The sequence below is a fragment of the Delphinapterus leucas genome, chromosome 18 (genome assembly GCF_059928025.1).
Source record: "Delphinapterus leucas isolate spDelLeu-1000000601 "Yukka" chromosome 18, BTC_Dleu_Yukka2, whole genome shotgun sequence".
Lineage (NCBI taxonomy): Eukaryota > Metazoa > Chordata > Mammalia > Artiodactyla > Monodontidae > Delphinapterus > Delphinapterus leucas.
This window is the reverse complement of record NC_143146.1, coordinates 76,453,226-76,480,139: the sequence shown is the minus strand read 5'-3', so window position 1 is coordinate 76,480,139 and position 26,914 is coordinate 76,453,226. Positions and strand designations below refer to the sequence as shown.

Genomic DNA, 26,914 nt, shown 5'->3' with positions numbered 1-26,914 from the left:
GCCTAGCAGAGCACCTAGTACACAGTAAGCACTAGATAAATCATTGACATTGTTGCCAATTAATGTTATTGGGGGCCAGTGAAAGCTTTGCTGAAAGTGGCCAAAGGGCATCCAGCCCCTGTTCTGGCCCACGCCCCCTTCCCTTCTCTGCCGAGGGGACCTGGGGCCCCGCCCTGGAAGAGTAACCCAGCCCCTGCCAGTTCTTTGCTGCTTTTAGTAACCGGGATGGTTAACACTGGGGATTAACATCACCCCCTCCTTACAAAGGAGGAAGTCCATCCTTGGAGTGGATGAATGACTTGCTCGAGTCCTGTTTCACTGCCCCTGAGGATGGCCTCTGCCGGTTCTGTACCCACGCCCCCCGCAACCCCCGTCAGCCCTGCTCCCCAACCGCCTGGTCCGTCCTCCGTCCTTCTGCTTAGAGTGGTACTTGGCAACCCTTGCCCATCCCGAGCGCCCCAGGCAACACCAGGCTCTTCCCCTGACGGTCATCTTTTCAGTAGCATCTTCTCAGTGTCACTGGGGCCATCGCTTTGGCTGCCGAGAACTGTGAACAGGGGGCTGACCCTCCAGCACAAACACGGAGTCCACGGGTGTGTAGGAGAGGGCAGAATTGTCACCCACCCCCGGCAGACGCGCTGCAGGAAATGGGACCTGATGTCACACACAGGACGTGGCAGCTGCATTCAAACCTGTATTAAGGGAGATCATTCTGAAACCAGGGCTGGACTGGGGTCTGTCATCCCCCTGCAGAAATGCGTTCATTGGTGGAAGAGTTAGTGTCTGCAGCCAGGCTTTCTTAAAATAGCAGTTATCAAGCTGGTGTTCATTAGACTAAGTAGTATTATTTGGGTTCAGCTCAATTAAAAACGCCTCTTCACATTCAGTGTTGGGGAATATTTTGGGTGGATAGATGTATTTATATGCTGCATCTCATCAGACAGTAAATTAGATAAAATTCAATGTGGTTTCCTTTTGTCTGTTTGCATTAGCTGAAAGCACGGAGTAAAATTTAAAGTTCAACGATAAAAAGCAGTTTAACCAGACACCGTGTATATGTCTCTGTTCTCTTTTGTCTTATTTAATTTTTAAAAATTTGTGTCCTGTCTCATTTGGTCAGGAGCAGAGTTGCAAATATATCTATGTCCCCCAAACCTTGGCAATCTAAACAAAATAGAGAGTAGAATAATTTTTAAAGATTTATAGATTTCTTTACCCACTTAATCTTTTGTCACATCTTAAAACTCTAATTTCTGTATCTTCATCTTCAAATTGGATGATAATTTTAAGGAGACTTTTTAAAAATAAAAAAACAATGTCTTTGATCGTTAATACATTATTGGTGATTCAGTAATTATTCTGTGCTTTAGGATTCAGACCTTAATCTCATTTGTACTAAGTGGAAAAAGTGAGAGTCGGTTGATGGCTTTGAAAATTTCGTAGCAGTTAAAAAACGTCTTAGATTCTGCCGTCCAGCCATTGTAATCAAGAAGCTGGCATAGCAGGTCCTGAATGCTTTTGGATAATCTCTGTACCGCTGCTGATAGCTGCTATGAGCATCATGCCCAAGTATCGCCTCCCCTGTGAGCCGTGGCAACAAGGCAGGCCCTTGCAACCTCCTATCTAGTTAGGGTTTCTAGTTAGACTTAATGGTCATTGAAAACATGGGATTTTCTCACCTGCTAGCCTCATTTGTGTTACAGCCCCCAAACTGATCATATATTTTAATAATTATATTTTTGGCAAATATATTTTGTTCAATTTCAGGGAGAGCCCAGACGTCCAAAGTGTTTTGTCACAAGTAGAATTCATTATTTTAAAAATGTTCTGGGGCCTCCCTGGTGGCACAGTGGTTGAGAGTCCGCCTGCCGATGCAGGGGACACGGGTTCGTGTGCCGGTCCGGGAGGGTCCCACATGCTGCGGAGCGGCTGGGCCCGTGAGCCATGGCCGCTGGACCTGCGCATCCGGAGCCTGTGCTCCGCAACGGGAGAGGCCGCAACAGTGAGAGGCCCACGTACCGCAAAAAAAAAAAAAAAAAGTTCAATAATGTCCACACTTGATTCCCAGCACTTGTTTAGCTTATTTACATAGAAAGAGTTTTTCTGTTTAAAAACTATATTAGACAGGGCTCGAACCTGTGTCCCCTGCATTGGCAGGCGGATTCTTAACCACTGCTCCACCAGGGAAGTCCTAGCCAAAAGAATTGAAACCAGGATCTTGCTGAAGAGACTGTCTTTTCTCCATTGTATGTTCTTGCCTCCTTTGTCGTAGATTAACTGACCATAGGTGCATGGGTTTACTTCTGGGCTCTCTGTTCTGTTCCATTGATCCATATGTCTGTTTTTGTGCCAATACCCTGCTGTTTTGATTACTGTAGCTTTGTAGTACAGTCTGAAATCTGGGAGGGTTATGTCTCCAACTTTGTCCGTTTTCCTCAGGATTGCTTTGGCAATTCTGGGTCTTTTGTGGCTCCATATAAATTTTAGACATTATCAATTCCACAAAATAATTGCATCTACCTGTCTTCATAAACGTGATCTGTAATTTATTCTCCATGTCACTATTTTTGTCATGAAAAAGTTGGAAGATATACATATATGTAAAATCACTTGAATCCCCGCCATCTAGAAATAATCAGTTGTCAATATGTGGCATATAATATCCTTCCAAACTCTTTACAATGCAAATATATACACAAAAATTTTTCTTAGCTGCATTGGTAAATAAATGACCTGAAAGAATCTATACCAAAGCGTGTGTCTGTGCAAAATGGCATTATATTATTCACACTTCTTTCTTTTCCACTTAATGATATTTCATGAATTAAAAAAAATAGATATGTAGATCTGCATCATCGTTTCTAAAGGCCCCTTTGTATTCCACAGCCTTGGGTCTACCATGGCTGGTCATGTCTGCTTTGGGTATGGGACTGTGCCTCGTTGGCTTTTTTTCTTTTATGAGCAATGCAGTGGTTACACTCTTTACATCCAGCTTCACCCACTTGATCATTTTTTGAAGATAAATTTCAAAAAATGAAATTACTGGGTAGAATGTAAACTATTCTATTGAGTTCTGATGGCCTCCAGCTAATTGCCCTCCTAAAGTGTCAATTTATATGCCCACTGACAACAAACACAAGTGCCTATTTACCTAGGCTCACGCCAACACTTTCCCAATTTTCTAAGTGAAAATGGTATATCGTCACTGCAATTTGCACTTACTTGTTAGTAATGAGGTTAAACATTTTACTGTTAATTTTTTAAATTTAATTGCATCATCGTTTTAGTTTTAATTGTGAAGTTTTAAAATTATGAAATGTTCTTCTTTTGGGAATTAGTGTTTTTTGCCTGTTTTTCAGTTGTCTTGTTCACTTTCACCATAATGATTTTTAAGTTTTATCTTATAGTCTTAAGTTATAGACAATACCATGACTAGAACTATTTTCCAATTTTCTTTTGCCCACTATGTTGATGATGCTTTGTTTTTGCTCTTCAGATGCCTCTAGTATTTGTGCGTCTGTGTGTGTGTGTGTGTGTGTGTGTGTGTGTGTGTGTGCTCAAAGCTGTTAATCTCTATCATCCTGGTTCCTGGGTTTCTTGTCATGCCTAGAAACATGCCCCCTTTTATCACGATTGTATCAGTACCTGCCTGCATTTTTCCAATGGTTTTATGGTTTGCTTAGCATTTTTGGTCTTCGAATTTCAAAGGTTAAAAACTAGCACTTCACTAGGCATTTTGTCATTTAAATGACAATAGAAATGTCCAGATTTCATACGCCCTCACGGGCACCCCACCTCAGTGTACGAAAAGTGGGGCTGAGTAGAACCTACAAAGTTACATTTAGTGAATTGTTACTTCTTAAGCGTTCACTGCATGCTCAGAGACCTTTCTAAGGATGTGTCTGTCTGCTGTTATAGTTAAACCTTTGAGAACCTTTTTTTAAACACTAGAACTGGTAATGGAGACTGCCAGTAATTTATCACGTAAGTCTGTTTGCTGCAACTGTGAGCTTAGATGAAAATGCTAACAAGGATTATTTCCCTTTCTCTTCTAGATTTTACAGGAAGACCAAACTTGTTGGTTTTCAAGACATGGAGTGTGTGCCTTGCGGAGACCCCCCGCCCCCCTACGAGCCACACTGTGAGTAACGCCATACAAAGAGCAGAGGGGCTCTGGGCCTTTTTAAAAACCTTTCTTCAGTGGGCACATGGAACAAAATCTTTCTCTACTGCGGGGCTTAGAGTGCGTGGCCTTTTATCAGGAGTCCAGCAGGACAGAAAGCCCTTTTGTTGTGTGTCTCAGTCAGCAAACTGCATCCATTGATTAGAATCTTGGGTGAAGCACGGAGGCGTTGCTGCTGCCATGTTCCATTCAGACTCTTATCTTTTTTTTTTTTGTTTTTTTTTTTACGGTACGTGGGCCTCTCACTGCTGTGGCCTCTTCCGTTGTGGAGCACAGGCTCCGGACGCGCAGGCTCAGCGACCATGGCTCACGGGCCCAGCCGCTCCGCGGCATGTGGGATCCTCCCGGACCGGGGCACGAACCCGTGTCCCCCGCATCGGCAGGCGGACTGTCAACCACTGCACCACCAGGGAAGCCCCAGACTCTTATCTTTCATTCTAGATCATAACTCAGGCAACTCCAGTTAACTAGGGGGTCCACGTCCTACTGCGTCATGTCTTTGTGCCGGGCTCTTCCTAGGCCCCAGACGCTGTCATGGGGTGGCTCCCAGGCGTTTCTGGAGGCATCCCCCTCGGGGAATGGCAATCACCTGCCGAATGAGCGCGCATCCTAGTTCATTTCATTTCCTCCTTCACTTTTCTCATTTAACAAATAAGTAAAAGGAGAAAACCCATTACATGCTGGTAAAGAGAAAATTGTGCCTTTTCTTCTTTGTATTAACATTACTTGAACTTTTTGACCGTATTTTTTCCTTAGATGGAAAAGGCGTTTGTTTCAGGTTATCAATCTGCATTGATTTTGAATAGGAAAGAGTGATTCCTCACTCTTCTTAATCCTAAATACAAATCTGGCCAATGAAAACTCACAGGTGAGGCGCCAGGAGAGGAGTCAGAGGGCGGGCGCCCTCCAACCCCGGCCCCCAGGTGTGCTCAGGGCAGGCTTGTCTCCACTGAGCAGGGCCTTCCTGAGCTGTGGGAGCAGCGAGGTCCAGGAGGAAGGCTGGAGGAGGGCGCCATCCCTGCATGGGTTGGTCTTGACTTTCGGGGAGCATGAGTAATACAGATGTTTATTTAGGGATTAGTCTGGTATAATTTTCCATGCATGGGATCTGACCTCTTGCTTCTTTTTGTGACAGAAGCCCCCTTTAATCCATTGAAATTCATTGCATTATTTGATAAGGTCACATGGTACTTTTGTTTCCAAGAATGTCATGGCGTTTTGCAGTCCCTACTATTAGGTCCTTTACCAAAGAGCATTACTTTCTACATTTGAAGTGACGGAAAGGCAGAGAACTTGACCCTTTCCAACTTTTATAGAAACGTACCGACCCCCATCTTTGTAATAGGTCAACGCTCGCCAAATAACTCATTGCAATTAACAGATGCAGTACTGAATACCTGTTATGTATTGGTCACAATTTGTTTTACTTGATTTTCTCAATCTCATCAGCTCGCATTCGTCATTGAGGACACTGGGTCCAGAGGGTTAATAACTTCCCATTGTTGGCTGGTGATGGGCAGGGACAATATTCAATCCCAGGTCTAACTCCAATACTGTGTTCTTCCCCCCCACGCCCTACTGTCTCGCTAGAAAAACCCAGCTGTCCAGTCTGTCCTCTGTTGGCTGGTGTAATCCACTCCATGTTGACTTTTTCCTGTATTATTTGCTTTGAGGTTCGTCATTTAACAAAAACTCTAACAATCTAACATAGGGGAGATACTGAAAGAGTCTCTTTTTGCTACACAGCCCATAAAAGGACATGTCCCCTTGCCAGTTAAAATGTGGCCGCAACCTAGTCTGGCCAGTGGCTCAGCTCAGCCATCATTTTGGCCAGAAGGCCAAGATTATGCCCTTCCTGCTAAACGACCATAAAAAGATTTAGGGAAGAAATCAGTATTGCCCAATTTAGAGTTGGAAAGTCCTAGAGGGTTTTTTTTTCCCTTTAATTTATTGAGTTTAAATTTAGTGTAATCTAGTCATAAGTCTGAGGCACTGGAATTTTTTGCCTTGGGGGATCTGGCGTAGCTTGGACATCATAACTTAGCCTTTCAATGTAGATTTCACATTTAACCTTTAATGTCTTGTAGAGCCGTAAGTTATAATTTGAAAAGAAAATTGGCTAGTTTAATTTATGTGTATAGATATGTTTCTCCCTATATGAGACTTTTTAGAAAGCAAAGAAATATAAATTATTTTTCAGAGTCAGAAATGCAGTACACACAGCTGATAGCTTTTGGAATTATGAAACCACTGGTGGTCTTTAGTGAGCCTTAATCCTTATCACTTGGAAGGAAAGTTTGCTGCCTTTGGCACAGTTCTTGGGAATAATTCCAGAACGCAGCTAATCTCTTCAAAAGAGATCTTGAGGTCTTTGGGGGACATTATGTAAGGCGCCTTATGTTTTCATTTCTTCTACTTCGGGCTTTTCCACTCAACCACGAAAAATTGCTCCTTCACTGATTTTCCCCGGAGGAGTTGCTGTGTTATTTAGACTCTAAGCTCGAAGGTGGTGGCACCTCTCAAGCTACCTGGAGTGATGGGGCTTGTTTCAGTGATACACGTGGCAGTGGGAGGCTGGACTCCCCAGGCCCAGCGGCAGCCCTGGAGTCTGGGGGCTGTGGCCTCTGCAGCAGGACGCTCCTCGCAGCTACTTTTTCAGGTTCTGCTTCAGTCCCCCGTCCCCCCCAACACTCTCAGCGGGCTGCTGGTGTGTGTACTTCCCTGGTCAGGCTCCTGAAGGAGAGAATCCGACCGGTGCAGGTAAACACCATCGTCCTGGGAGGTACAGCCTTTCCCACTTACCTGCTGAACAAATACTTGGGTTCCTGCTGGGAGCGTGCACACCATGGGACACACGTAGACCCAGTCCTTCCTTTCATGGAGCTTAGGGTGCAGGCGGCTAGCTGTCGAGTCACTCAGGCGCTGCACACCTGGACGCACCTGGCGACGGATCAGTCCCGCCTGGGAGGATGCGCGGCTTTAAGAAAAAGTGATGGGTGATGACTCGGGAGCCGGAGGGGGGCTGCCCCGACTGTGACTTTCCAGCTGCGATCTAAGGATCGGCCAGGGGAGGATGAGCCTGAGAAGGAGGAAGCTGGGGCAGGGGCGGGGTGGGTCGGCCGAGGCGGGAAGTGCCCCTGGACTTGGCCCTGGAGGTCTTTGGCGGCCATTTTAGGGAGTGATGGAAACAAGCCAGATGACGGTGATGTAGGAGGTTGTGCAAGGAGAGCAGCAGAGCCGACGGTAGGCCACTCGGTCCAGAGCTCTGGTTTCAAGGTGACGCGCGGGAGGGCGCAGGCAGGGCAGGGGTTTTGTTTTATGTTGTTCGCAGGCAGGAGACACATCTGCCTGTTTGCCCGTTGAGGGGAAGGTCCAGTTGAGAGAGGCTGACTGTTCTATATGAGAGAACAAAAGAATGATGTCACGTCAGGTTTGTTGAAGGATCCAGAGAAGGGTTGGCCTCTGGTGGCGGCGAGGGCTCCGTGCTGTAACCAGGGCCGGGCGGGGCGCAGGTGGGCAAGAAGCCGGGCTTGTGCGTCCAGAGTCCGGCAAGGCGCTCTCGTTCTTGGCTGTGTGTGCGGCAAGCACGAGGTGCCCCTCTGCCGGCTGAGGCTGGACCGGCACAGGTGGCTGAGGGTCTCATCCCAGAGAGTGGACGGACTAGATTAGATTGAGTGGTGGGTTTCCCAGGAACACCGAGGGTCCGCTGGAGTTAGTGGTCCTGGTGAGGCCTTGTTTGCCTCTGCTGTGATATCTGTAGGGGTTCTGCTGCCACAAGACATACCTAAATTGAACCCCAAATGCACAGCTTATAGCAAGCAACAAAGGAGTCCTTAAAGAGGAAGACTGTCTGTGTTAATAACACCAGAATAATTTTAAATGACTGTAAATACATTTTTTTATGATACCTGAAGCAAATCGAAGATTTGCTTCGCGAGATTACGAGAAAACTTAACAGAAAGCACAAGATTGAAGACTTCCCATATTTCCGTCAACTCTCTGAAGGGCCACCCAGGCCCATCCCTGTCTTGGCTGGTGTAACTGTGGCGGGTGACTGAACTCCCCGGGGGCTGGGTTTCATGTCTGTAAAATGGGGTCCCCCCCCCCCCCGCTAAGGCTGATGTGAGTAGGAGATGGTTGGTGTCTGTGATCCTCTGTGTGGTGTCCGGGCGGGCAGGAGCTCCAAGCCCTCAGCCTCTTCCTAGCCCCTTCTACCACGCAGTGCTTCCTGGGTGCCTCGGCCTCACCTCCTAGCATTTGGGAGAAATTGCTGTCTGGAGGAAGGGCCGCGGGCCTGCCCGGGGGTCTGGTGTTTAGCAGAGGCAGTGGTTCAAAGACCAGCAGTGAGTGTGGGAAGCCGCCCCGCTCAACCGGACAGGGGGGTGACAGGAGACGGAGGACGCGTTAGCCATCAGATAACAGATCTGTTCTCTGCAGCTTCGATTTGGGATCAAGACTGTCTCAGTAGGCGTTTCTCTCCCTGTAGGGCACACCTGTATTCCTTGTAAACTGATTTCAAAAACTAGGAGGGACTTCGCTGGTGGTCTGGTGGTAAAGAATCCGCCCTCCAATGCAGGGGATGCGGGCTCCATCCCTGGTCGGGGAACTAAGATCCCGCATGCCGCGGGGCAACTAAGCCCGTGCGCCACAAAGTACAGAGCCCGCGCGATACAACTAGAGAGGACCGCGCGCTGCAACCAAGACTCGACGCAGCCAAAAATAAAAATAAATAAATAAAATAAATATTAAAAAAAAAACTAGAAGGAAATTTCTATCCCCCCTGACTCTTTATATTGGCCCAGTCTCAAGGAGTCCTCGGAACCTTGGCGTCTACCAGCAGCAGAGTGTAGGACACAGCCTGGGACCAGCAAGAAGTCTGGATTCACGTCCAGGCTCTGCCTGGACCGATGGCGTTGCGTCGGGCAAGCCAGCTCACCACTTTGAACCTCCACTTACTCCTTGGAAAATGGGGCTAAGCATGCCATGTTGGCCGAGTTTAGATAGAACTGAATGGAATCGCGTCCAGAAGCACACCAGCCTTCTTCCTGATGGTGCCTGCGGCCCCGCCCACCCCAGGTGTACCCTTCGCGGGGTACGGGGGCTGGGAACTGCCCCACTCGGGGAGGGTCTCAGATGCAGCTGGCTGTGATGTTGCCTTGCTGGTCCTCCCCCTGCACTGGGGGCTGAGCAGTGAAGCTTACCTAGAAAGGGGCTGCAGTGGACTTTTGCGTTTGGTTACTCGGCTGGCCGAAGAGTCCCTACTCCGGCCGGCTGCTCTCCTCTGTGTCCCATGGCGCAAGGCCTCATGCCCGCTGCCCGGCCAACCTGAGCCCGAAGCTCTCCTCCCCGCAAAGTAATGATGGACGTGTGAACGTCAGCTAGTCTGCCTGTAGCGTTAATTCGTGAGGAAGTCTGGTTGACATCGCTGTAGACGCAGATAAGTAAGTGGCAACCTTTACGTGGAAACCCCTGCTTCAGGCTTTGCCCCTCATCGTAGCTTCAGCTCCTGCTAAGGTGCAGCTGTTTGGAGCATTAGGAGAAATAGAGGAAAACACCAGGAAATTTTAGAACTATGTCCTGCCACGGGCCTGATAAGAAATGCAGATTTGGTGTGATTTCTTTTAGACCTGTTTACTTAATTTGGAACTGTAGTTGGAACAAAATGGTTTTGAAAAAATTCAAAGCGGTTTTTATTTAAGGGTGTTTAACCTAGATGTTTGCTTTGTTCTTGGGGGCTTTGTAAAACGAGCCACGTGATTCCCAAGAGATAAGCGATCAGATAAGTCGCCTGGTGGGGGAGAAGGAAAGTCAGGAGCTGTGCTAACCTGCAACTGTTTAGGAATTTACATGACTCAATACTCTCAGAAAACCCGCAGGTCTCTGCACCAGTAATACATCACATTAGGAAAGATTGATTGTTTTCCAAAAGAAACTCAAACTGTCTTGTAAATAACGAATAAAACTAATTTCAAAGTAAACTTTTAAAAGAATTATTTGCTCATTAAAGATAGTTTTTAAAGTTTAATAGAAAAAAAGAAGGGGAGAACATCATAAACAAAACATTTCCAGCATTAGGACATACAAAACAAAATACAGCCTTCTGACGGCTTTCTTTTCAGTATTTTTTCTATCTCTACTACTGATCTTTTTTTAAAATAGGTGTAATGATGCTGTACATAGAATTTTGTATCCTTTTTCCACTTGAGATGTATATTTTTTCACGTACTATTCTAAACATTAATGATATTTTCGAGTGAGTATGGAGTGGGCTTTGGACTTCAGGTGGATTGGATCTCAGGGCTGTCTCTGCCACACACATTGCTCTGTCCACGTGTGCGTGAGCCCTTCCACAGGTGGGCAGGTGGATGGATGCCCACAGGTGTTTTTGTGTCCAAAGGCACTGATGTTTTTCTCTCTTGATCTGCAATGCTAAATTGTTTTGAAGTAAGGGTGCCTGGTAAACACCTCTTTTAAAGAAAACCAATTTAAAAGGAAATAATAGGGAGTGTTCTGAAATCGATGCCAGTGTGGGTTTTCCAGTTACTTGTGGTGAAACACAGGTGACCTCAGCTGCCACCTGTGTTTCAGCTGAACCCCTGAGGTTCAGAAGCCAGTTCCTGCCATCCTGCCAGCACCCAGGACTCTTCATACTACCAGGGACTAAAGCACTCACTGAATCTGATCAGAGTGAGTGACATAGAATGAGATGCAGAGAGATGCATGCAATCCAAAAGAGTTATAGCGAATCCATTTGCTTTGCAAACACCATGTGATGTTATTGCATCTGTGTGTGTTTTCTGTTTCTGCAACAGAGAGTTCTTCTCCTGGGCTTGCTAATACTTAGTGGCCTGACTTCCTGGAGTCCTTCCTGGATCCTCTGCAGGACAGGCCCGCAAAGCCACCCTGTGCTAATTAAGGGTTCAGTTTACAGAGGATGCTCACGGAGTCTCTGGTCCTCAGGCCGTGACTCTGAGTGTCGGGTGGGGGGTCTGGTGCCCTGGGTGTGCTGGTGGAGCCCGGCTTCCAGACTGCTTCAGGACAGATGGGGGCTCCTGGACCTCCTAAATGGTGGAGAAGGGCAGCTTCTTCAAGATTTGGGTCTTTCCTGTTAAACAGAACAGGGTGGAGAATAGGAGAACAATGAGATCAAAGAAAACAGCCTGGGCTACAGGACAGCCTCCCCAGGCATCTGAAGCAGGTTCCCCGTGCTGGTCACTCTTTATTCTTTGGTTTAGGGAACCGTTCTCCTCTCTTCCTTCCACTTTCCGTAGTTGTCTGCTTTTCCTCCCTTTCTTTTTCTCAGTATTATGTGATTCCCTTACTTTATTGACAAACCGTCTAAAACAGTGGTCACGGAAGGTTGCTTATGGGGGAACCAAAGAGACGGAAATCCACCAGGGCTCCCTGCAGGGTCCCGGCACGAATGTCCTGCCTCGAGGACACCTCGTGAGCCCCCGTGGGGTCCACCTAGGCTTTACTGTGGGTGACGCTCTGTCGGCCCAGCCAGCCTGGCAGAGGGCAGGAAATGGGGGAGCAGCTGAGACAGGCAGAGAGATGGACGCAGGGAGAAGCGCAAGGGCAGCTGTGTGTCCAGCAGGGAGGACGCAGGACCCCACGGGGCAGCCACAGAGCGCCGAGCACGCCGTGACTTTGTGCCATTTAGTGTAGAGCAGAGGGACCAATTCCACCTCAACGACTGACCCCCGCCTGGGCTTTTCTAATGCCACTCACGACAGGCATTGCAGTTTTCATTATTGCTCTGGACCCAGAAAGGGTAAGGGAGGGGAGACCCCATCACACTTGTTGAAGTCTTTTTCAGAAAACAGAAAAACTGCTGTAATTTCTTTGAAATGATTTCCATTGCAAATGGTTAACCTGCTTTTTAAGCAGATTTGCTTCTGGAGGTAAACAACTGTTTTCTAAACATAGGTTGACAATTAATTATAGCAAACTCCTCGTTTTCCAAGGATATTGAAAAAGTAGCAGGACAGTTTTAACATCTTGGCCTCTTTAGAGAGAAAAAAGTGCGCGGTAAATGCAGCTGCTTTGAACGATTATTTAGCTGTTTCGGGTATTTATCTTTCCTTAGCCCTAGCTTCATTAAAGTTATAAAAATCAAAAATTTTAAGAGAAAGATGTTTCTTACACTCGTGCGCTCTATGTGCATTCTTTTCTCCCGATACAAAATTGCCAAATATTTGTAAGCCATTCACTTGGTCCCGCATAAGAAGAAGAACAGGAAGGGGCAGTTTAGCTGCCTTCACTGGGTCCGTGGACCGTGTCCCTTGAGTCTGGAGATGCTTTGAGAGCTCTGGTCAGCTGGCTGCCGTCTGGGAGGTGGGAGAGTCCTGGTCTGGAGACGCTGAAGGCTTTGATCCCGCCCTTCGAGCGGGGCAGTTGATTATTACCCAGTCGGCTATAAATCTAGCTTCTCGGCCTTTATCTTCAGTTTCTTTCAGACATTTAAAGTCAATGAACTCGTTTAAATATTTGCTCACGAAGAAACAGGTTGTGGTTTGTTAAAGGCCATCCCTAAATTAAATGAATATTAGATTAAGTGCAGTTTATTTAAAAAATATAAAATCCAGCAGGCCTGTTTCATTAGGTTGTGGACTTTTACAAAGGGTACAGTGATTTGTGTGTGTACCCATTAAACGCTTGAAATGAATAGGTGTGGAGAAAAGCCGTCTCACAGTTTATGCCGGACCCGTAGTGGAAACACTCAAAGTTGCAGCTTAGTGATGACTCCCTCTCTTAGAGCAGAGTATTTATTCTCAGGAGGTGGTGTGCCAGGGATCCTGCTGCCTGGAAACCAGCGCTTGGCCCTTTAGGGGCCACATTCCAAGGGCGCTTGGAATACGTAGCTGCCCCCATGGAGGGGGGTCTTTTTGTCTTTAAACGTGGGTGAGCGCCCGGCTGCTTCCCACGCCAACTGCTTGACGAGGGATGTCATTGGAGGAACATTGCTTTGAGGAGGAAAAAGAGAAGCATCAGGAGAGTTTAAAATAGCAAGCAGGGGGGCTTCGCTGGTGGCGCAGTGGTTAAGAATACGCCTGCCACTGCAGGGGACACGGGTTTGAGCCCCGGTCCGGGAAGATCCCACATGCAGCAGAGCAACTAAGCCCGTGTGCCACAACTACTGAGCCCACGTGCCACAACTACTGAAGCCTGCGCGCCTAGAGCCCATGCTCCACAATGAGAAGCCACTGCAGTGAGAAGCCCGCGCACCACGACAAAGAGTAGCCCCCGCTCGCCCCAACTAGAGAAAGCCCGCGTGCAGCAATGAAGACCCAACACAGCCAAACATAAATAAATAAATTAATTAAAATCAATAAATATAATAAAATAGCAAGCAGGGCTTGAGTTCCGGAGGGTACGACACTCCATCCACGTCCCGCAGCCCGCGCTGCCCTCACAGAGCCAGGAGGTGGTCTCAGGGCAGAGAGGCAGGACGGGCGCCAAGTCGGGCCTGCGTCTCCAGGCCAGCTCGGAAGGACCAGGAGTAAGAGTTTAATTTCAAACTTAAGGAAAAAACATTGAAACTATACTTGAAATGTAGTTGAGTCATCCTACTTGAAAAAGTAATGTAAAATAACTCAAAGGGAAGATAAAAAATTTTTTAAAAATTTTTTTAATAACTCAAAGGGTGGAAAAGGTAGTAGAAAGTAAAACTTGGAAGCTTAAACTCAAATATCAAATAGGAATTCAAAAAAAAATAATATCCCATTTCAGGTGTTTAAACAAGTATTTTAACTGCTTCGTTTATTATTTTGACCATATCAGAGAAATTAAGTGTTTGTGAGGGTTTTGTCTATATATTAATCATGTATCCATTTTCTTAAATATTCAAGATGTTCCTTTTCTCAATACTGTACAATTATAAGGAAAGGGAAGAAGTGTTTCTTTTGTCTTTAACTGTTCCAAAGTAATCTTTTCACTTTATTGAAATGGACTTGACATACAAGAAGAGACATCCATTTTACGTGCACAGCTCAGTGGGTTTTGACAGATGTGCACAGCTGTGGTATCATCTGTCCCAGGGAAGGTGTGAAAGTCTTCCCGAAGGGGAGTCACCTCAGAAGGGTTCTCTTTATCATACCTACCATTGTCTTGAAGACAGGGTCTAGACATCTTTTTGTTCTCTTGCATTTTAAAAAAATGGATGTATGCATATATTACTGTTTTCTGTCCACGTTTCCCTTTCTATGTGGAGACCAAAGGGTTATGGTGTGAAATGTCGAATTTTGTGTTTAAATGATTTTCTGCAAAATCGCCAGTATCAAAGTTTAAAAGTGCACTGAAAATCAGTCATCCCTGGAAAGCTTGCCAGTGGTCATAAGAGGCAGGCTTTTCTTTAAAATGAGGAAAATTACTTTTTCAAATTTTTGGTGTTAGGTTGCTTAGCGCAGGAAGTCTCCCAGGGAGTCCTTTTTGGGGGCCTAATGCTAGTCTGGAAAGCAGAGGACATAAAGACAGCTCTCTGATGTGATAACTGTCGACCAGCCTGTCCTCTTGTTCACGGACAAATGTACTGGATCCTACTCTGGGCACTGACGTGGCACCAGGGATCCTGCAGTGAAAAACACAGACTAAATTCCCAGTGCTCAAGGAGTCGACGCCCTAATACGCCGGGGGAGGGGGGTATTATGTAAGATAAGGTGGTCAGAAGAAGGCCTGTCCCAGGGTCCCTGATGCAGGGAGGAGGGCAGAGCATGGGCAGAGGCGGGAGCCCAGCCAGTGGGTGCAGGGCCTTGGGAAACCGTGCAGACCAAGGAGGACCCTGTCCTCTGAGGGAGAATGTTAACTACAGGAGTGACACGATGTGACTTCACATTTCACCGTCTGGGAGGTGGACTTCAGGAGAGCAAGGGAAGAAGCAGGGGACCAGTTCAATGCAACGGTTTTAGCTGATTCGATAAAAGGATGCACTTAGAAGAACGGGCTTTCCACCCGTTTCTCAAGAGTTAATGTTTTTTTGGCTGCATGTATTAATAATGTAATAATATTTGTTATATTTTACCTGCTCTGTGATGTCAAAGCAAATTACAGAAGAATAGCGTTCAGTTGATTTTTTTCTAAACTTGGGCAAAACACAAATTTTGAAGAGGTGAACTTACGATTTTATATCACATCGTAAGATTTTACTGCACGATAAATGTTTTCTATTACTTTAGGCCCTGGGGACACAAGAAGGATCTAAAAAATAAGATCCTGGAAGTTTCTCTCTTACTTCTAATGCTCATTAGCACTGAAAGGACACTCACATAACTACCTCGTTTGATTATCCCAAGACTAATGCCAACCAATATCTACTTGATGTTTTTGTGGATTAGCTCATTTAATCTTCATTATGAAGAGGCTTGCTTTTGAGTCCTGGTCCTAACAGCTAACTTTCAGATGAATTATTTAACTTGTCTGTGTCCCAGTTTTTTCATGTACCAAAGGAAGATTCTTATAGGTTTAAAAGAGGAAATAAAGCCCCCCCAATTGAAGTCCTGAATCTGCTTCACATTCCAAACCTCAAGACATATGTGCTCTTTCCAACCTAACCCAGACTTGGGTTCTTTACCATAAGGTCTGTCAACTGTCAGGTTATAAATAAATTAAGAGCAGGGTCAATTGTGCTGTAACAGAGACAGCAAGAAACACAGTCCAAATCCAGATTTTCTCTTCAGTCTAGACCCAGCCACATGAAACTGGGCAGAGACATACACACGTTTTTTTTTTTCTTAGTTGGAAGTTAATGGGTGGAAATAATTTGAGTTTCATCATTTTAGAATAATTTCACAGAAGATTACTTCTTTCAGGGACTTCCCTGGTGGCGCAGTGGTTGAGAATCCGCCTGCCAATGCAGGGGACACGGGTTCGAGCCCTGGTCCGGGAAGATCCCACATGCCACGGAGCAACTAAGCCTGTGCGCCACAACTAATGAGCCCGCGAGCCATAACTACTGAGCCTGTGCTCTAGAGCCCGTGAGCCAGAACTACTGAGCCTGTGTGCCACAACTACTGAAGCCCGCGCACCTAGAGCCCGTGCTCCGCAACAAGAGAAGCCACCGCAATGAGAAGCCCGCGCACCGTAAGGAAGAGCAGCCCCCGTTCGCCGCAACTAGAGAAACCCCGCATGCAGCAACGAAGACCCAATGCAGCCAAAAACAAAAAATTACTTCTTTCAATAATGCAGTGAGGTAAATAAGAATTATCCACTTTACTAATAACAGGGAAGCTGAGAAGTTCAGGAGGAGAGTCCTTAGGTGGAAGCATGCTGAGCTGGACACTGCCTTTCCTGAGGATGAGGTCTAACGAACAAGGTCATGCTTTCACGGGAACACGGAGTCCAGGGCCCCCAGTGGAGCCTGGCACTCAAGGGGTTAAGCACAGCCCTGCGCAGGAACTAGGAGGGCAGGGGCCCAAGTTTCATGTCTTTGTTCCAATTCCCAGATGGCAACCCGGCCTGTTAGTCGCAGCTGAAGCAAAACTATTTTTGAGCCTGTGTATCCTACAGCACAGATGGTTGAGGCCATAATAATGTGTTTCTTTTATGGTGTCTTTTCTGTTTCTTGGTGTAGAAGTTTAAAAGCTTCATTGTTTCATCAGTCAAATAAACGCAGCAAGACCTTATGGGACTGTGGGACAATAAAAGGAAGAAAAACATCCTTGAACGCAGGAAAAAATCTTTTTCTTTACTCTGTTTACAGAGGAATGCTATAGACAATCTGCGGCCATTGTGGGCTTTATAATTTTTTCAGTGTTAAATATGGTATTTATCAAAATTACGGTACCAAACAGTTATAATCCACCCAGTGCCAAAGACAAGTCTAAAGTACCGAGCTCTCTCTGGGCATCACAGACTTTCTCTGAACAGCACCAGGCGGTGAAAGTCGCTGGTCGATCGCGCGGTTGAACTGCGGGCGGTGGTGGCCTGGGGTTCGCATCCCAGTCTCACCAGCCACTCTGCTGTGACAGTTGCCTTGTCTGTCCTTCCCTTCTTCTCCCCACAAAGATATGCGTGATAATATGTGGCACAGCTCTGGTGGGGGACAGGTCTCTAAGCCAAGTGATCTGGAAGCAAGATTAAGAAGAACAGAAACCAGCGGACTCCCCTGGTGGTCCAGTGGTTAAGAATCCACCTGCCAGTGCAGGGGACGCAGTTTCCATACCTGGTCCGGGAAGATCCCACATGCTGCGGAGCAACTAAGCCCGGGAGCCACAACTAGAGAGAAGCCCACGAACCACAACGAAGAGCCCTCATGCTGCAACTAAGACCCAACGCAGCCATAAATAAATAAATAGATAGATAGATAGATAGATAGATAAGCTGCTTGTTTCAGCTTCAAAAAAAAAAAAAAAGAAGAGCAGAAACCAAGTTCAGTTAAATAATTGACCAAGTCTCAGCTACTGGGACCTTCAGCCTCGTGGCAACAGGTCCCTAGCCAGGATTTTCCCCCTCCCGGGGATGCTTCTGCCTGTTGGGTTGGACTTCAGGATCCCCTCCGACCGCCAGCCTTTCAGGTCACTCCCCACACCCCCAGGCCTCTGGGGTTGTCTTTCTACCTTTTGGGAGCCTGAACCCCTCATCCTAACCCCACCCCAGCACCTCTCTTAACACCCTCCTGACCCCTTTGCCTGTCCGACCTCTTATCACACTTGTTCCAGGCCTATCACTGGGCTGCTGAGTGCCCTTGAATCCTGTTTTCCTTTGGTTTTTCTGTTGCATTTCTGATGGCACATCTTGAGGAGTAGAAAACTGTTTATCTTGTCCATCTATAATTGCCTTTTGTCTTGCTGAGAATACAGCTGTTCACTTCAACGCCTTATTTTTAAAAAAATTTATTTGTTTTATTTATTTATTTTTGGCTGCATTGGATCTTCATTGCCGTGCACGGGCTTCTCATGTTGCAGAGCACAGGCTGTAGGTGCACGGGCTTCAGTAGTTGTGGCTCGTGGGCTCTAGAGCACAGGGCTCAGTAGTTGTGGCTCGCGGGCTCTAGAGCGCAGGCTCAGTAGTTGTGGCGCACAGGCTTAGTTGCCCCGCGGCATGTGGGATATTCCCGGACCAGGGCTCGAACCCGTGTCCCCTGCATCGGCAGGCGGATTCTTAATCACTGCGCCACCAGGGAAGTCCTCAATGCCTTATAAATGTAGTTAATTTTCATTTTCTGGATAGAAGCATTGACCTTTGGTACTAATAAATAAGATCCAAAGCCAAACTTAAAGAAACGAGAAAAGGAAAACCTTTACCACTACCTGTTGGTAACAGTCGATCAGCAGTGACTGGTCAGCTTCAGTGACCAGAGCCCTTGGGGAACAACAGGCCTGGTGAGGACGAGGCTCGCTTCCCAGCTGCTTCTCAGCCCTCCCACCAGGACCACGCCGGGGCTCAGTGCATCCGCCCCCGGGTGGGTTGTCCCCCCCTGGAGCCTCGGGGCTCCCGGCCGGTGTTGGTGAAAGCTGATGGCTCAGAGTCCAGAGCAGCCACTGCTGGCAGATTCGGGCAGCAGGGCAGGGTCTGCAGGGCGCAGAGGAGATGGTGGGTGAGAACCAAGTGGAGGCTGGTGGGAGGGAGAAGACGACAGAGATCCAGGTATTTGGAAGGACAGTTTTCAAAGCAGTACATACCCTGCTGGATGAGAAAGGGCATCCTTAAACTATTATTCTTCTGGCCATTGAAAGACAAAGTGCTCATTACTGTAGTCAGAGTGAGTGATGGTACTGTGGCTTTTCAGCTTAGAACAAAACAGAACCCTGCTGGCAGGATATAGTGCTTTGTCCTTCGGGGCTTGAGGGTTGTCAGCTCACTCGGTGTCTCCGAGGGCATTTGCACCGGTGAACACGCGGCTGGTGATGGATGGAGCAACGGAGACGCTCTGGGTGGTGCCGTCTCTCAGGAAGAAGGTGCTGGGCTCCCAAGACTCCGTTCAGACATGCTGTGGGAGCCCATTTACTTAGCCGGATGAGGTTCGCAGTGGAAAATATGGCCTCAGTTGGACAGGGAACCAAGCCCATCTCTACACACACCAAGCGGAGACTTGGTGACTTCCGCCGATTTTTAAAAATCATGTTTTCTAACCACGCAGGTTAGTAATTGAAGTCAGAAGATGTAGTTGGGTAGCCGTGTTGGTGAGAATCTGAACCCACCACATTCTTCCTTCAGTTCACACCATCAGCTTATTGCAAATACATGCATCACCGACTTCCTGACCCTAAGGTGTCCCCAAGCGGGAGCAAGGGTGACTCTCAGCTAAAAGGTCACGGGTAAAGTCAAGGAGAGACAAGAGGGTGAAACCTCCCCGACGTTGGGTAGAATTTCCCGTCGGTCAGCATGTCTTTTTGGTCGTGGACGCTGTGCCGGCCAGGTGGTGGTCCAGCCTGCTTCCTCTCCACTGTCTCCCCTTTACCCCTCTTCCTCTCAAATAAGAGGGTCTCTCTTCCCACGTTGGCTATCCACAAGGTTGCAGATGCTCACCGAGCATGACCATCCACCCTCAGGAAAGAATAAGTTAAACTTCTTTGTCCACAAAAACAGTTGTCACACATCCATGGAACTGGCCTTTTTTTCTGCTGTAATTTCACAGTGAGGCCAGACCATCTAAATATTGGCAATAGAACCAGGCAGATACATACATGACAAAATACAGATTTCAGGCAGTCATTTGTATTAATCCCTCTTCCTGCAATGCCCCTTTTTTATGCATTGAATTTAAATATGTATCATTGTTTATGCTTAAAGTCTGTTTCTGTTTATCTATCTATATGTCGGTAATAAGTCCAAACTGTGGTCTTAGTGCTCAAGGAGCTGGAATAGAAAGAAGCATATTGTTTTAGTTTATTCTCTCCAAATCCTGTACCAACAGTGCTTAATACAAGGCTTTGAGAGAGGCTTGGCGATCTTGGACAAACATTATACTCAGTTGAGACTCTCACCTTGTGTCTCATCCACACAGAACGCTCCGCCAGTGTATTTAAGAAGCAGTGAGGGCAGGTCCTATAGCTTGTGTGCCACATGCCTCTAGAGAGGGACCAGAGGGTTGCTTCAGAGTCTTGGCAGGTGTACCCCTGCTCTGTATTCTCTGAACTATCTCTGTGCCTGACCATTAATATTTTTCTGATTTGCCTAAAGTTCTTTTTCCCAAAGGCTTTTCTTAGTAATAGCTTTACCATTTCATTCACAGTATTCCATGAGGTTGAGTTATTTTGCTCGTGGTCGCTTATTTTTATATAACATTGCTTCTGTTACCATTGGGAGATCATATGGTGGGACCCTTTGAGGTACTTAGATAGAAGTAGTGACAGCTGTTTCTTTTGTAAGAAATGCGTCTAAACTTCTGGGGAGAGTCATGTTGGTTTGTCTTCATTGTGAATTTCCCTTCTGAATTTTCCTGCCCTCTAGGGCCATGTAACAAGGACCCAGGCCGTCCCATCAGTGTATTCAGCGACCTGCCCACTATGTAGGTGGTTCAATTGGTTTAAAAGACACTCCAGATTCTGACATATTAACAGTTAGAATATAATGCCTGGCTCCAAGTAATAACAGGAGGAAGCATGGCTAACATAGAAGGTTCTCTGTGGGAGGCACCATGCTAACCCTCCATGTGCATCACATCGTTCAGGTCTCACAAAAATCCTATGAGGTAGATACTGTTATTTCCTGATTTTACCAATAAGGAAACTGGGGTTGTCATTTGCTGGTGGTAACACAGCTAGTAAATGGCAGAGCCAGCTCTTAACCAAGAGTATGTGCAGCCATATATACAATGGAATATTTCTCAGCCATAAAAAGAAACCAAATTGAGTTATTTGCAGTGAGGTGGATGGACCTAGAGACTGTCGTACGGAGTGAAGTAAGCCAGAGAGAGAAAAACAAACACCGTATGCTAACACATATATGTGGAATCTAAAAAAAAAAAAAAAAAAAAATGGTTCTGAAGAACCTAGGGGCAGGAAAGGAATAAAGACACAGACGTAGAGAATGGACTTGAGGACACGGGGAGGGGGAAGGGTAAGCTGGGACAAAGTGAGAGAGTGGCATGGACATATACACACTACCAAACGTAAGCTAGATAGCTAGTGGGAAGCAGCCACATAGCACAGGGAGATCAGCTCGGTGCTTTGTGTCCACCTAGAGGGGTGGGATAGGGAGGGTGGGAGGGAGACGCAAGAGGGAGGGGATATGGGGATATATGTATGTGTATAGCTGATTCACTTTGTTATACAGCAGAAACTAACCCAACACTGTAAAGCAATTATACTCCAATAAAGATGTTAAAAAGAAAAAAATAAAAGAGTATGTGCAGCATTTTACAGTAAATGTTAAAGCCAGGAAAAGAGAGGAGGAAAAAAGGATAAAGGCCCACAGATGTCCATGTACCACACTTGGACCAGTGGAGGGAGGCTTCTGTCCAATCCTTTTTAAAAGTTGAGCTCTGGACCTTCAGCAGCAAAGTGAATTCATCAACCAGCAGTGCTTCTAGTTCCAGCAGCATCCACCTACACGGCAGCTCTGGGAGAAAGAGCTGTGTGTTTGCTATTTTAATTCTCACTCAGTAGCATCAGGTTCATGTGAGCACAACTTGCATGAGCTCCACTTATATGAGCTGATGTCCACTAGAATCTGCTAGTTGTCTGTTATTATGTGTATTAACTTATCTGCATGGTCACTGCTCCTATTTTCTGCTTCTACATCAGTAGGCCTAATTACATGCAGTTGCTCTACATAATCAAAATCCTGACACTGCGTTCTTCTCATCTGTAACCCTTTGATTAGTGATAGTGTTCTGTCAGTTCCAAACTATTAACCATCAGTTACCTCGTTTCTCCACTGACTTTAGTTAAGATTTTCTACAAGGGATGACTGTATAGCACAGGGAACTTACCCAATATTCTGTGATAACCTATATGAGAAAAGAATCTAAAAAAGAATGAATATATGCATATGTATAACTGAATCACTTTGCTGTGTACCTGAAACTAACACAACATTGTAAATCAACAGTGCTCCATTAAAATTTAAATATTTTAAAAAGTAAGAACAACAAAAAAAAGGATTTTCTAAGAGCAGAGATAAAGTTGCAGATAACTGAGAGGCATGTTATTTAAAGGAGTTTCTTTAAATAACACACCTCTTCTTTTAATCACACACCTCTTCTAGGGTAAGAAATTCAGAAAAATGTTTTGATGAAAGCTTTCCAGAATACAAAACGGAGCTTTGATTCATATCACTAGTGTTTTCATTGCAAGATTCGGACTTTCCTTCTTCAATTCAAAAGAAAATAATGGAATAATTGGAACCATTTTGGAATATTGACTATAATCATATCTTTTTAAATGTCTTGTAATAGAGAGTAATGTTTATTAATAATCTAAAGGAAAGACTCTGTATATAAAGATTATGAGAATAGACATAAATGTGAAGGACACTTCTAAATGCTTTAAATTTAAGAATGCATAGAATTATATCCACCACCCTCCCGCTCCCTCCAGCTTCCAGCAGGACACTTCACATTTTCTTTACAGTTTCCTCCCAACAAACATGGTAACAAGCTGAGAATAGCAATAAGGCAGCGATGGGCAGGCAGCCCAGAGGGAAACAGAAATTGATCAAGGCAGAATGGCAGATGGAGAGAGGGCTCAGAGGTCCTCCACGGGGGTCTCAGGGTCTCCTGCTCTCAGGAACCTGAGGAGCCGCCATCCCATAATCCCACAGCCAGGGCGCCCAACCGTGCCATCACAGGGTACCCTGGGTTTCTTTGGTTCTGTAGCCTTTCAGCTTTTACATGTCGCTTTATTTATCCTCAGTGGTTAGCCCAACTTGGCCAAGTGGGAAATAAAGATACAAGAGTTTACTTCCCAGAGGCGGGTTCTGCTTATGATAATACCATATTTGTGACTCATCTGTATTAGTGTTAGAAGAAAGCAAGCTTGAGGCCACCTTGGGGTTCTGCCTTGATTCACTTGCATTTAAGTCATGAAAGGACTCGTAATTAGGGCAGTGCCTGCAAGGGAACTTAAAAGAAGGAAACGAGCTCAGAAGTTCTGTATTTATAAACAAATGTTAAAACATTGCTCAACAAAGGAAAAATGCTTGCCTAGCTGCACTGTTTTTGATGTGCTCTCAGTTCAAAAAGGAAAATCAATAAAAACAGTTTAGGGCACTAACTTGGGAACTCAGCACTCAGAGCATGTTTGAAAACTGGTGTGACACGATGAACTTTTGGTTTCACTTGCACACAACTGACTGCCCCAAATACAGATGTTAGAAGATGGTCTAGCCAATGTTTACTAGGCTCAGATTCTGGTAAACAGAAACGTCAAGTTGAATGATTTGGGTGAAGCTTCAAAAGTAAGGTCAGAATGATTCCTTTTAAAAAAAGATGCAAATCCTAGTATAATCATTCTATCATTCCTTTGAAAAATGATACTTTCTTAATGTAAATAATCTTGCTTAATGAGTAATGAAATCTTGCTTGAGTTGTGATTACTATCTGTTACAAACTCCCACTGAGCTTTGCTCCTCTTCTTTTACTTGGTGATATCGTATTTTGAAATCACATTTTAGTTTCATTTTAATTCAGAGATTCATTCAACAATTAATTTGTAGGCAGCTGCAATGGGCAAGGTCAGTAATTTTTTAAAAATATGGTAGTTCTATTTGTAATTTTTTAGGAACCTCCATTTTATTGTTTTCCATAGTGGCTGCACCAATTTACATTCCCACAAACAGTGCAGGAGGGTCCCCTTTTCTCCACATTCTCACCAACACTTGTTATTTCTTGTCTTTTTGATGATAGCCATTCTGACAGGTGGGAAGTGATATCTCACTGTGGTTTTGGTTTGCATTTCCCTGATGGTTAGTGATGTTGAGCATTTCATGTGTCTGTTGGCCATCTGTTGTCTTCTTTGGAAAAATGCCTGTTCAGGTCCTCTGCCCATTTTTTAATCAGGTTGTTTGGGTTTTTTTGATATTCAGTTGTATGAGTCCTTTATATATGTTGGATATTAACCCCTTATCAGTCATATCATTTGCAAATATCTTCTCCCATTCAGTAGGTTTTTTGTTTGTTTGTTTCGTTGATGGTTTCTTTTGATGTGCAAAAGCTTTTTAGTTTGATTAGGTTCCAATTGTTTCATTTTGCTTTTGTTTCCCTTGTCAGAGGAGACAGATCTCAAAAACTATTGCTAATGCCAGTGTCAAAGAGAGTACTGCTTGTATTTTCTTCCAGGAGTTTTATGGTCTTTTCATTTAGGTCTTTAATCCATTTTGAGTTTATTTTTGTATACAGTGTGAGAAAATGTTCTAATTTCATTCTTTTGCATGTGGTTTTCCAAGCACCACTTATTGGAGAGACTGTCTTTCTCCACTGTATATTCTTGCCTCCTTTGTTGTAGATTAATTGAACATAGGTGCATGGGGTTATTTCTGGGCCATGCTGTTCCACTGATCCACGTACCTGTTTTTGTGCCAATACCATACTGTTTTGATGACTGTAGCTTTTGTAGTATAGTCTGGAGTCAGAGGGCAAAAAATCACAGATCTGTTTTAACTTTCCTCTGGAATTGTTGAAATTTGCTTTCTGTAACCAATCCCCCAAATAAATCCTGATGTTGCTTAGTTATTTGAGAATTGGAAGAATTCATCCCATTAACCTTTGTTTACCACTTCTTTCTTGAAATGAATTCTTTTTCAGGCTTCTCTTCTTCTTATCTCAGAGGCTAGCTCCTCCTCTTCTATCAGATTTCCTAATTTCACAGTGTACCTGAGTTCTGTCCTAGGTTCTCTTCTTTATCTACGCTACGCATGTAGGTGATTTTACAGTCCTCTGGCTTTTGACATTATCTATACACAGAGTTTCAAATCTGTGTCTCCAATTACAATCTCTTTTATGCTTTGTTGGGATATCCAGCTGCCAGCTCAGCAGCTCCGGGTAGACAGGTAACAGGTATCTGAAACTTCACATTTCCAAAACAGAATTCCCTTCCTTCCCGACCCCCACCAAATGCAGTGTCCTTCAAGCTTCTGCCATCCTGATTAGTAAATGGCACCATAGTTTTTCTGGGTTCACTCCAAAACCTCATATCATTGTTGGTTCCATCTTTCCTTGCACATGACTCACAACTAGTACATCCAGTTGCTCTTACAACAAATATTTCTCAAACGTAACCATCTGGCAACATCTCCATGGTTACAGTCTTAACCCAAGCCATCAACATCATCATCTAGACCACTGTGCACCCCTCACCTGTTGTCCTTCTCTCTTCACCTCAGCATCCAGCAGGTGGTTATCTTTCTAAAGTGTGAGAGCATGTCACCCTCCACGTTTAAAACTCTCCAATCCCTTCCCATTATTATTATTTTTTTATTATGCTATGCTTTGGTATTTAAGGAACCAAATACCAAATCCAAGGTCATGAAGATTTTACCCTATGTTTTATTCTAAGAATTTTATAGCTTTAGTTCTTAAACTTAGATCTTTGATCCATTTTTTGAGTTAATTTTTTTAATATGGTATGAGATAGTATCCAACTTCATCCTTTTGCACATGGATATCCAGTTTTCCCAGCACCGTTTATTAAAGAGCATGGTCTTGGCACCCTTGTTAAAAATCAGTTGACCATACACGTGTAAGTTAGAGTTAGGGTTAGGTCAGTGCAACCTCTTTGGAATCAGTTTACTCAAATGAATCTAGTGCTCTTGTGGACCAGGAATAGGTGAGAAGTATATGAGCAAAATTTACTCATTATGCTTGTATTGGGGGTAGATTCCAAACCATCATTGCCCTGGCACATAAACCATCAAATGCAATGTCAAATCCAAAGCCTCAGAGGAAAGAGTTCAGTCCCCAAGAGAGCAGTGAGAGCTTAACAGTGTAAAACTTTGTCCAGAGTGTATCAGCATTAAATTAGCACTGCTGAAACAGTACCTTGAAGATTTGCAGTAACACCTGGAAGTTCCTTCCAATGTGCATATAAGTAGAATCCTGGAAGCTTTTTATATTACTTGTCTTATGGCCTTACAGATTTAATGAACCAAATGAAAACTGAATCTCTGTTCCACATCCCATCCTTTATCTCTAGGTAAGACAGAATCTATTCTTATTTCAAGGTAGAGTTTTAAGTGTCCATATTTCTTAAGCCACATTTAAAGGAATCATATCTTAAGTAATTTTAAATGTTGTCTGTCTTCATCTTGTACATAAAACTCCAGCAAATTTAATATTGGCATTCATCATGCTCTTCAAAGCAGTCAAATTTGGGATCCTCGACATTTCCGTGTCAATAAAATAAGGTGTGGAACTAGCAGATTCGATGAAGACCTGCTTCATCCTTGCCATACTGGATGTCTGGATGCCATTTGGCTTGGGTTTAGAAGATGGGGGAGTGGAGATGTTTCCAGGCCTGAGTCTCTTAACAGCAGAGATATGGAAGGGAGGAGGAGATCCCCAGGAGACCGGCTGTGGACTGCAGAGCACTGCCACTTGCCTCGTGGTGGCACTCGCTGGATTTGGGGCAGCTGTGGTGTTCTGAGAGGAGGACCTGAAAGTATTACAAGAGTTGTTGGATTTGAACAAATCTGCTTGGATCGGAGCAGCCCAGTCTGAGCCTGGCCACCACCGCTTTGCCCACATCTGCTCTGTGGGCACAGGGCATGTCTCTCTGGGTGCTGGGTGCTGGGTGTACGGAGAACCGCCGGCTCGGAGCAGACGCAGGCAAGGACTCTTGCTGATATATTGAGTGT

The 26,914-nt window shown here is 45.2% G+C and overlaps 1 protein-coding gene across 2 annotated transcripts in view; it reads left to right on the top strand.

The window, feature by feature from the left end:
* The window catches only part of TNFRSF19 (TNF receptor superfamily member 19), an 85,373-nt gene that overhangs the window by 38,266 nt on the left and 20,193 nt on the right, over positions 1-26,914 (top strand). For both annotated transcript variants that reach the window (XM_022574501.3, XM_022574499.3), the window contains exon 5: positions 4,056-4,141. In XM_022574501.3, the coding sequence (XP_022430209.1) occupies positions 4,056-4,141 (86 nt within the window). The remainder of the gene's footprint in view (positions 1-4,055; positions 4,142-26,914) is intronic.